Here is a 12,054-nt window from a genome sequence, read left to right as displayed (position 1 = left end):
TAAACTACAACACTGCCTTTTTGAGTACTGAGGTAAAACATTGGACTAGTAATGAAAAATTTAAATAGAATTTACAGTCGTTTTTTTTTTTTTTTACCAAAATATATATATGTATTGATATAGATATATATATATATATATATATATATATATATATATGTATATATATATATATATAAGTATATAGAAGAAGAAAAAAAGAAGCTGTTAGCCGTATGGAAGAAAAAAAAGTGCATTTATGAAACACCGAATCAAAGCTTGGAGGTAAGAGGGGCAACAGTTTATTAAAGAAACAAACATCTTATGTAGCTATGAAACTGTTTGCAATACAGAGGTCCGACCTTTAACAATAGTTTAGTGTTTTCTACCTTTAATGCCACTCTTTTAATGCTCTTACGGTTCATCCAGATGCCCTTTCGTTTCTTCGGCGATTAGATTCACGCGGTGGAAAAATACCTTTGCAGCCCTCCGCCTGGAAAATGAACTTGAAGTCTCAGATCCAAACACTGATCACTGACAATCAGGCAGCAGTTTTTAAGTCCATTAGCGTGATACTGCACAAAACAAAGTGGTGACAGCGTTAGAAAACCGACTCGACTTCTGAGTCAGTTTCCATTGGCCTGCGGTGCACCCCTGCAGGTGGAACTACGGTGAACACGCATCACTCTGAAACAGGGGAGTTAATCCAACCGATACGCTTTAACTAAAATGAGTGGGATATCAAACTGCCAAAGGGCCTAAAGCTGGGCAACGTCACGGAAATCTTGATAATGTGATAAGGGGATTTTAGGGTATAACAGCTAGTTTTAACATGTGAATAGGTGGAAGGTGGCCGATGGGAAAAAGGAGGAAATGAATAAAGAAACAAAACGTGTAGAGTTAAATCAAATAACTGCAAAGGGGGCTTTCAGGATTGAAAATGAATATTCAAGTTGTGCCAAATTGCAACTGTGTCTCCAATCACAGCATCGGTTCTGCCAAATCTTTTTCTGTAGGACACCGTTGTAAAGATCTAAAGACAGTTGGCTGTATTTTAGTGTGTTAGTCTTCAACTCATTACTGACCTGCTTTATGAACTAAGAGATGAGTAGAAAAGCACACGCGCTCAGCTGAGTCCACCTTTTCAAAGCTGGGCACATACAAAATAAAGCACTTGTCAAATAACACAGTCGTCTGTGATAAGAAAGTCGTCATGCGGGCACTAGAGGACGCCGTTTCCAACCATCAGCAATAAGCAGTCCCTGTAAGTCTTCAGGAGTTGGGGGGGGGGACTAAACTACAAGCTTAACAAAAAGAGAAGGAAAAAAAAACAACTCAAAATAAGGCCATTGAACTTTAATAGAAAAGGCATGATGTTGGCTCTGAATGTAGGGTTTAAGGTGAGCGCACAAAAGAGACTTAAGGCCCAAAAACACAGATAACAAACTAGCATTTTACTAGTTAGTACCAAAGGCAACAAACATATATAACAGTACAGCTTCCACCCGTCCAAACTACTTTAGGAGGTAACACCTTAAGTAAATGTGTACTAGAAAAATAAATAACAGAAATTTATGAGTATCGTGTGTTGTCTTTCGGAAACGCACCAGCAGGATTCTGCATCAAATTTGTTGCAAATGGCACTAACTGCTTTTGGGGTGGAAGGTTTTACAAAAAGCCATGTTTCGGTACATACCTCAGCGCTGAGGTCACAGTTTGGTTTCTTTTCGGTACAGTGAGGAAAAGTGGCGGTGCCTGCTTGGATGTGCTCATTCCTGAGAAAAATCCCACTGAATTTGCAAAACATTAAACAAGTTTCTGTTGATAATTAGTTAATTATGCAGGAGTGTCACAAGAACAGTCAGATAAAGTTGGGAACAATTTCCTGTGATAAAGCTTATTGCCTTAAAAATGGAAACCTGTAGCTCACATAAGGAAGACAAAATTTCTAGAAAGGATGATTAACTAGGACGCGAGAAAAAAAACAGCAAAGTAACGACTTTCCTCTGGACAGGTCTTTGTAGGGAAGCTTGAAAAGTAGATGTATGCCGCGATGAATCAAAAGTCTTGCCAACAAGCTCACAAAATTGATGCCTAATGCCATTTCTGCAGTTTATCTGACGTGAATGCAGAGACAGAAACATCAGAATCTGATGCTATTCATAGCTATCTGCGGATGTCTACGTTCAGAGAGCTGACCGACATTTCATTCCCAAATACAAGCGCTGGAAAACATCATCAAGTAAGTCAAAATGGCCTAACAATGTTTTTCTTTCCCTTTACTTACACACAACTTTGGCTGTAGAGTCAAATATCCAAAGGCTAAAATGAGGACTTGTTATCCGATGCTAATTTTTTATTTATTTATTTTTTTGTCAGGGTGTAATCCAGCTACGACAGGTATAGTTAGGCTGAATTAAATCAGTTTAAACACCAATAAATAAAAAATAAAACACAGTTTCAAATGTGATGCTTTCCTCTTTGTACAAACAAAACCAAAAAGCGAAATTATATTACTCTTCACAATTTCAGCTCTTCTGTGCAGGCCTGGCAGTCGGACTTGCATCTCTAGCAGCAGAGAATAGAATTTGATGCCTATTCGTCACAATTTCCAACTAAAAAGGAAAGCATCACATAATTTCGGACATTGAATCTGTTAACGTTTTACCCCCCTGAATGGAGAAAAATGCGTGCAGAGCATGCAAACCACCCAAAGCTACATTTTGAGCTACTGAAGAAACCGTCAAGTTTTCTGCAACTATTTAGATCTCATTTCTCTGCCCATCATCCGAGGCCGAATATTTTGAAAGGTTATTATCAACAGTGATTTGTTGAGTAAATCATAAACCAAGTGCACTTCATTTTCAGAGGTGTAATGGCAGTGAAGAGTCACTTCTTGATTCCTTTGTCGTACACCAATAAAAAAAAAGAGAATTTAAATGATCATTCCAAGACTGGAATACTGCAAATGCTACAGCAGTTTGCTGCCATCTCCCCTGTCAACAACTTTAATATACCAGGGGTGGGTGGGTTTTTAGAGGTGTAGACAGTAGATCCAAGCAGTGAATGCTGATTTTACCTGAAGACATTGCCAACCAGTGAGAATAACAGCATCATAGCCTTTTAGCAGTCTGATAATGAGGCTGGAGTAATTCATATCACTGGCTGTGACAGAATTAAACTCATGCATACATGTGCATCCCAAACCAAGGGCAGCGTACCAAACAGGACTAACCTTTCTTTTTAGAGTTACCATTCCACCCCTACACTTTGTCCAAATTCTTTACAGCAGTCCAATCTCAATACAAAACACCAAATGAGATGTCATTTTTCTGGGTGTTTGCAACCTTTAAAATGTAAGTTTTTCTGTAAATATCTATTTGGAGAAGTACTCGGTTTTCTTACATGTTGATGTTTACAATTGGTCTAAACCTACAGTATATAAATAAGAGTCTTGAGTCATTGGTTGGAGGTGAAAGTTTGGTTGATTAGGGTTTGTTGGGTTTTTCCCCTCTAACCCATGTTAGAACGAAGGAAAATGAGCTTGTTCATCTCCTCAGCAGTGACCTGCTCCCTCCTCTTCATGGCCAGGCTCTGGTCACACACAGTCACACACTCGCTGCGTATGCCCACAGCGGGCACCGCGAGGAGCCACAGGGCCAAGCGGGCCAGCCTGGGGAACTTTTCGCCCACTGTTGAGCTCCAGTACAGGAAGAGATCCGGTGTACCTTGGAGAAGAGGCTCAGCCAGGTATTGAAAAATCTCTTGTCTAACTAGGCCCTGACCCTCATCATTACCAGAAACTGTGCAAGTGCCCCTGGAGGGGCCGCTGTTGTTTCCACTTCCCTCTATACGGCTTATTTTGGGGGTCGGAGGGCCATCGGCGTCCCGCTCCTCTCCCCCTGAACCTCCTCCACCACTCATACCTCCATCCCTGGTTTCTGCCGCCATTTCACACGCACGAGAAATGATGTCTTCATGCTGGTAGGCTGGCACTGAACGCAACTTGAGCTGTGGATCCAGGACCATAGCTACCTGATGAGCTCTTTCGACCTGAAGACAAGGAATATGTCATCAACTGTCAGTCCTAATGGCGAATACTCATTTAAATTCATTTGATGTAAATTAGTTATTTCTGAGCACCTCCAGTACAAACAGATTAATTACATGTCTAGTAGGATCAGAAATTTTGACATCTAAATGGCTTATGGTGAACAGCTCAATTCAACACATACCCAGTTCTAATCTTTACGTAGTTTCAGTTCAAAATGAGCAAAAAGGTAATTATAATCGTTCAATACCTTAAAGTTTTCCTTGAGTGCTTCGAGAAAATAGTGGCAGAGTTTGCTAGCTGTGCCGGTTCCAGCCTCCCCGGCTTTAGATGTAAAAAACTTCTCCAAGCGCAGGTAGACAGGTAGCACCTGCTGTAAGGTCGGTCTCCTCTGGCTGCTCAGCTCCAGAGCTGCCAGCCGTAAAGGTGCCAGGAGACAGGCCAGTGTGCCTAGCAGATGCTTGTTGAGACCTTGGAGAAGTGGAGCTGTGGACTTACTGCGTCCATAAGCCTCACAGATGTGCTCGAAGTGGGAGTGGACCTGCAGGAGAGATTCACCCATACGATCCCAGCAAGGAGGTGTGGGGCATTGTGCAGGGTTGACCTGTGTACCTTCTTCAGTTGTGCTTGTGGATGTGTTGAAGCTCTGTTCCTCGCGAAGAGCCAGAGTGGTAGAGGAGGCGATATCTCTGCATGTTGAGAGAAGCTCAGCTAACTCATGAAGGCCTCGGGCCTGGAGGCTGCGCTTTCCAAGAACAGCCTGAACGACTGCGCCGAGCGAACAGCCCGCACATCGCAGGCATATTCTTCCCCGACCGCCAGCTCCCAGCGTCGATCCTGTAAATCCCGCTGCCCACACTCGAGGCTCTGAGACATAGACGGTGCGAATGTCTGACATGACAAATTCGGACAGCACATTCTGCACCCAGTGGTGAACCTGCTCAGGCCCCTCCCTCAGTTCAGCTTCCCGAACACCGAGCACATAGCGTTTCAGTCTGGACCCCTCCACCTGGTAGGCTGTGAGAACATAGCAAGCATCTGGGCCAGATGTCTGAGCGTGGCAGGTCACAGCGATGCCAAGCGAAGCATTGGAGCCCAGAGCACACGTGACCTTGACTTTCACTTGGTTGTACATGCGGGGCAGCTGGCGCAGCGCCAAGGCACTCATGTTGCCAAGAGCGTCACGGGTGGAGTAGGCACCATGACGGGCACCTGTATCCACCAACGTCTGTGCCAACTTCAGGAAGTCCTTACTGTTGAGCACATTTAGCATGTTCAGATCGGAGCACATTACCCGTAATAAGCGTTCAGCCACCTGCTGTCGCTCCTTCTCAGGTAGTCCGTTATTTTCTGGCAGAACAAACAGCAGAGAGACACTTAGTGGTCGTATTTTTATCATTTGGCATTTTGTCCGAAAACACAGGGTATACCATATATCTTAGATATACGCCATTATCAAAATTCTCCTAAAAATAACAATGACCTTGTGATAAAAATAACTGCTTTGACTGATAAACAAACAGGAAAAGCAAGCAAGAAGACTTGAGTTTGCAGTGCTTACGGCTGAGGGTATGGTTTCTCTGGGAGATGTTTTGAGGCTGTAGTTGTAGTTTAACTGAGGGGTGGGCCTGAGCCTGGGAACCTCTCCACAGCTGCTCCTGAGGACCCGAGGCTGAAGAGGTTTTGGGAGAGTCTCCTTTGGTGTGGTTCTCGTTATCAGCTGAGGACAGAGAGACGAACGAATATGCAGAGTTGCTAGTAACATATGTTAAGGGATTTCACTAATGGAAAAAGTAGAGCTAAACAAACACGGCACAGTGTAACTGTCAACAAAAGAAACAAGAGTAATAATTTGTTTGGCCTCCCCGACTCTGTACTAAATACATTAATCACCTTCCCAACCAGCCGTGCAAGTTTACATATTTCAAGTGAAGCGTTTCCTTGGTTACTTCACACAAAAGACGACAATTCTTGCACAGTAATCACTTTTTGAATTTACTCCAGAAGATAAAACATTATAATGCATTTAGTTTTTATGGTTTAATCTAGGATGACTAGATGTAGTATTTCAACACTGTTCAAATGGCAAATGCCTGCAAGAACAGGTCAATCATTTCCCACACAATGGGGTAACTTTAACTACAACTAGAGCCTAAATGATTGATTAACCTAAAATAACATATATAACATAAAGAATGGTTTGATGGAGATCCTATCCAGCAGCTTCAGGTCCAGATATCAATCACAACCTTCCATGTTACTCTATGTGCTGAGATTGCATAGAACAACTCATCACCAAAGCCTCAATAAAAGGCAAAGACATTTTGTACTCGTTAAGATTTTCACAAGCATTTCGACCACTGAAGGCGTGTTCAGTCTTCATTTGTTCCTGCGTTCTGCCAAACACGTATCTGTAGCTGTGGGCTCACCAGCATGCGACTGCATGTGCTCCAGCAGGTTGTTGTAGAACTGAAACTGGATGCCACAGGCGCCGCACGTGTAGGGCTCTAAGAAAAGAATGGATAAAAGAACAGCGAATAAAAAGAAAAAAAAAGAAGAAAAATACCGTGCACCAGTCCACTGAAACGTGTCACTGCCAAATGCCGCAGCTCTGAAATCAGTCCCGCTGTCGTTCCTGATTTTGCCATTTACAGTGATTTCAGTTACAGTAACATCTCGGAAATCTGTGAGAATTTTGAGCCACTTCACGAATATATTTGTTGCAAAACCTGATTTGCTTTCAACTGTTTTTCTTCGGTTTTCTGCTGAGGATTTCAGAGCATCAAAATCACAAATCTATAACAGATAATAACGTGTATATAACGGGATTGCGTATATAACGCAAGCAAAAGCTGACCCTACACCCAACACTCAAAGGTTAGAAATAGGTCCATGATGAAGCATCAGCCTAAGACTAGCTAATAGCTAGCTAACTGTTCTGGACAAGAGAATGACGGGCCCACAATGCAACGATATATGCCGGTTAAATCCTCGGCAGCCAGGACACACCGCACACACTCGCAATGCGAATGTACTTTTCACAATTTAACAATGTTGGTAACTTTGTTGAAAGCTTGAATGTGACAGAAATATTCAATATTTATGAATATATGCACCGGTGTGCATTTGGATTTCCCACCCAAGCAGTTTCACTTGGTTAAAATTAACCTCATTTGCCTCGTAACCCGAGATCTGTCGCTCAGGTTGGTGCACAGAAATGACGGCCACCTACCGTCGGAGAGCAGAGAACATGGCCAATCCGCTTAAGGGAAAGAAGGTGAAAAAACACCTCACAAACAGTGTGGGCGAGCTAATAGCTGTTAGTCATTACACAGCATGTCTGGACACTGTGTAAACACTAATGTTAACCACTCTGCTCATTCCATTCTGATAAAGAAGCTTAATCTAGGGGGACAAAAAAAAGTCTCATTATGGAAAAAAGAAAAGACAGAAATAAAAAATAAAGCCCACTGGAAAGCAGATGAGAACAGAAAGATGCAGAGTATATGTGTTTCTATTTTTTTAAATGTCCATTTTGTTTTGGACAGGAATGAGGGGTCGGACTTACTCTGGGTTGTAGAGAAGGAGCCGGCCACCAGAGGGCTTGGAGTTCCTGATGACAAGGGAAAAGGAAAGAGTGTTAGACTAAAGACACAGGGGGCAATCTGCATCACTCTGTGCCTTTCTTTATCAAATCAGTGCATCTGTACATTTTTTTCCTCTTTCATTTGTTAACACATAGCTCAGTAGTGCATTTATGTCTAAAAGGACCATAAAAAAAAACAATGATAATAAACATTCCACCAAAAACAAGCCAGGGGTTCACTGTAATAAAATTTCTCTAATAAAAAAAGCAGTCATCTGGAATGCCACAAGAGCTGGTTTCAGCATCAACGAGACTGCTTTGATATTATAGGAATGGGTGTGTGTATAGCCAGTTTTAATCTAAAGCCCCTGAACACACCGCAAAATTTTATGCTCAATACTCCATAATTACACCGGCAGTCTTCAGAATTCATCAAAATGCTTTTGAACCAATTGATGTTTTCAGTACCAGAGGCAGCAATGCAACCCCACAGGATGAAGGCGTGTTAACAGTAACCCTTTTAGTTATTTAAAGTCAGCGTCGTTATTCATGGTTCTTTCTCTCTTTGTGTCTTATTTTTTGAAAAGGTTTGACTGACTTCCAGGTTTAATAGAGAGGAACCTCACTGAGCTTGCTCAATTTCAAGCTAAGCGTTCTGATGTCCAAACAACTCATCTTTTCACAGAGAGCCTTGCGGATTTCAGCAAGACAATCTCTGTGTATATTCTGCATCAATTACAACCATGATCTAAATTAAATTAACTTAGCGCTAAGCTGCACTCCGGCTCTGTTACCTTATGAATACATTTGGGAGCATTATGAAATAAAAACTCCAACGGAGGAGGCCACAAACCATTGGGCAACTAAAATCCTACATCAAGCAAGAATAGAAAAGAGTTTTACTTTCAAAACCACAGCAGCTAGTTCAGCTCCCAAACACTTGGAGATGATGCAACACGGCGGCAAATATGCTACCGTCTATTTTTATTATGTGGCTGGCATCTAATTTAACACGAGCAAACATTTAAAAATAAAATCAGTTTCAACATTTGATGTTGTCGGAACGGTTTTCCACTAAATATAAACTTCGCATGATTTGCAAATCATTGTATTCAGTTTGTAATATTTCATAGAAACAAGGTTGCACAAGTCTCTTTTTGTATTACCGGTTAGCTGCTATGAAAGCCAAATGTGATAGTCAACATGGTCTCCGTTTTCATAGTTTGAGTACTGAGGGGAATAATAATAATAGAGCTCTTGGAATTGTGTTTTATATAGTAACAACTGATGCAAGGTAGGTCACTCAAACCTCTCTGCAACCCCCCAATCTCAATTTTCAGCCAAAAGCATAAGTAGCAAGGGAACAATATCTGCTGACTGTTTTCATCTATGTTGATGCTCAGATACACCTGTGGAAAAGTAGGCATATGTGAACTAAAAATACTTTTCAGAAATAATAAATTTCACTCAAAACAAGGCTGCAAAGCATATGACTCCGTGCTCACCGCTTGAGTTCTGTGAACTGTTTGTGTCAACCAAACTAGACTGAATGGCACTCTCCAGTTTCCGCCTGAATGGGCTGTCTGTAAGGGGAAAAAAAACAAGAGACGACGTGTGACATGCCCATACTAAATAAGGTGCATGAGATTTTAAATTCAAGCTACAAACCCACACAAAAGTTTAGCAAAATTAATTACCTGCTATTTGCACTTAATTTCAGCTTGCAGCATGCAAATCAATCATACTAAGAGCTTTAAATAAGTAACCAAAATCTTTGTATTACATCCAAATATGGATTTAATACCTTCTCTTTATCCCATCTTATTGACCCACTTCTAAGAAACGAGAGTGCGGCATGCTTTAAATAGGCAGAGTGCTTCATAGCAGAAAGATGGGGGGGGGGTCATGAGCCACAAAATGCATCCGTATTTTGAAGAAAAATTAATCATTTTTGACAACTAAAAAATGTTGATAGTTGACTTCTTTTTTTTTTTTATGTATGTATTTGTATGTGGGTTGTCTTATTTTTCTGGGTTTATGACTCTTACTAGCATCTTTCATATGACTAAATCTTAGAAACAGCTATAAACATCTATTTTCACTAATGTTTGAGGGCATACTTTAATGCGAGTAGGTGCTTTAGGCAATTCAAATTAATCAAAGCAAGAAAACAAGTATCCATGACAATAACTATTCACCAGAGGTAAATAATAACAAAAATGATAGTTGCCCAAAGCTCTCTGATGGTTCTCTTTTCACACTGGCTCAGTTTAACGGTGTAACAGCCACAGAGAGAAATGGCTGAGTGTTTTCATCGTGCCCACTGTTGTGATGCTCCCCATCCTCAAATCCAGCAAAGCCGACACCATGTTAAACCAGCTAGCTACACCTCATTTGTCATGCAGGTGACCAGAGGCATTTAAAAAAAAAAAAAAAAAGACATGAACAGTACAGTACAAAAAAATCCGTTGTTTTCCTATTTATCCAACTATCAATTAAAGCTCTATTCCATCCATCAGCAGCTTTTTTTTTTTTTTTCCAACAACAGCACAATTTATCAGGCAGTTTTCAAGTCATTCAATTACCAAATCACCGACTAAAAAACATGCATCATAAATCCCACTGATTCGTCAAAACTTTATTACCACCTCTTCTTGTCATTTATGTGCTACCAAAATAGCACCAACCAGCCAAAGAAAGGCCACAATACCCTCCTCAGATCAGTGAGAAGGCACTCATCGACTGACTTGGAGCGCCCTGCAAGGCTCGCTCATCTGGAGTTAGTCCACTGCTCAGCTCCTAAAGATTTGGTCTTCATTCCTTTTTCGTTCATATCCAACACCTTAGCCACAAGTACTAATGTCTCTTATAGATCAATATTTCAGAGATGTTGACATATTTTTTAGGGCTGGGACTTTAGCGCATTAATTTCGATTAATTAACTACACACATATTAGCACGTTAAAAAAAATAACGCATTTTAATCGCACACTATAATTTTTAATTTTAATTTTTATTTCTAAATACAGACGGATGGAAGCGTCGACAAGAGCGTGGTTGTGTGAAGATTATGCAACAAGGAATTCGCGTATCACCGCAGCGTATCAAGCCTCAAATATCACCTCAACGCTAAACATGTAGCAGCTAGCGTACCGTGGAAGCTAACGGGGGCCCAACGCAGCTTAACATTCGAGATTCTATATACTGTGTTTTCATGCATGCTACATTCAGATTTCAAATAGGGATATGTTCTGTGTTTGTTGAAATATTGTTGAAAATGTTAATTTTCTAAAGGATAAAGTATATGCGGTTAAAATGCGATTAATTTCGATTAATTCATTTCAAAGCCTGTAGTTAACGCGATTAAAAATTTTAATCGAGTCACAGCCCTAATATTTTTGTTTCAAGATAATCAATATCATCTGCTTTACAGTATCTGTGAGTCGTAATAATACCATGGCTAATGATTGTGTGGGATCTGTAAATTTTAACTTAAAAAAAACAAATAACCCACTGCTTTATACAGGTTTATATAATGCAGACAGTTAAAAGATGTCTGAAATCATATTTCAGCCCCAGCTCCCAAGAATTTCTAAGTAATTACCACAAAGTACGGATCAATTAGAACCTGCTATTTTTCTAATAAGCATGTAATAAGTAGCTAGTGATGTTTAAAATCTCCCAGGAAACTTCCAACTACATTCTGCCTAAATGTTGGAGTTCATTCCAGCAAAAAAATTCCAAATCAGTTTATGCTCAACTTTTGCTTCGTGAAGAACAGAATATACATGATTCATCATTTTGGAGCAGATTCCAACACATTCTGAAACAAGAAAAAATGCATGGCAATGTGGGAGTAATTACCTGAGAATGATTTAGTCATTTCTACTTAATTATCGTGACATTTCTGGACCCCTAATTTTAAATTGTGACTGAGTATTCTGAATAAAAGGTAAGGAGGCATGCAGACCTAAGCATCAGCTTACAAAATACTTACTTTTTATTTTACCAGCTTGGGCGTGGCTATATTTACTCATGTCCATACTACCGCATTCCTGCACTCTCGATGTCTTCATATCAAATGAGCCTACATTGAAAGAGATTCTCAAAGTCAAACGCACACAAATGTAAAACTCAAACAACGACTGATTGACGACAGTGTGACCGCTGATGAAACGCATATGTTAAGAGGTTGCTTATGTACAAACAAACTGACTAAAGCAGGGAGCCACTGTTATTATGCTAAGTTCTCAAATCTGGTTGTTTTCAAATCCTCCACATTGCCCAGATGTGACACTCACCCATTGGTGTGTGAAGAGCAACGTGTTCCTGGTACGGGTTGAAATACTTGTACTGCTTCCCACAGAACTCACAAACATAGCTCCCGGTTTCTAGAAACAAGAACACAAAAACAAACCTTGGTTCTCGCAATAATAAT

The 12,054-nt window shown here is 40.6% G+C and overlaps 1 protein-coding gene across 8 annotated transcripts in view; it reads right to left on the bottom strand.

Annotated features, from left to right (window-relative positions):
• Nucleotides 1-1,131: 1,131 nt before the first annotated feature.
• znf618 (zinc finger protein 618) overlaps nt 1,132-12,054 on the bottom strand; it is a 36,778-nt gene continuing 25,855 nt past the window's right edge. For 7 of the 8 annotated variants that reach the window (XM_075456585.1, XM_075456586.1, XM_075456582.1 and 4 more), the window contains 8 exons: nt 11,918-12,007; nt 11,614-11,703; nt 9,122-9,199; nt 7,599-7,643; nt 6,460-6,537; nt 5,592-5,750; nt 4,281-5,380; nt 1,132-4,032 (listed from right to left, as the gene is read on the bottom strand). In XM_075456585.1, coding sequence (XP_075312700.1) covers nt 3,493-4,032; nt 4,281-5,380; nt 5,592-5,750; nt 6,460-6,537; nt 7,599-7,643; nt 9,122-9,199; nt 11,614-11,703; nt 11,918-12,007 — 2,180 coding nt within the window. In that variant the 3' untranslated portion in view covers nt 1,132-3,492. The remainder of the gene's footprint in view (nt 4,033-4,280; nt 5,381-5,591; nt 5,751-6,459; nt 6,538-7,598; nt 7,644-9,121; nt 9,200-11,613; nt 11,704-11,917; nt 12,008-12,054) is intronic. The other variant, XM_075456587.1, reaches the window with a different exon arrangement.

Source organism: Odontesthes bonariensis, chromosome 22 (assembly GCF_027942865.1).
Source record: "Odontesthes bonariensis isolate fOdoBon6 chromosome 22, fOdoBon6.hap1, whole genome shotgun sequence".
Taxonomy (NCBI): Eukaryota; Metazoa; Chordata; class Actinopteri; order Atheriniformes; family Atherinopsidae; genus Odontesthes; species Odontesthes bonariensis.
This window is presented reverse-complemented; position numbering and strand designations above follow the sequence as displayed.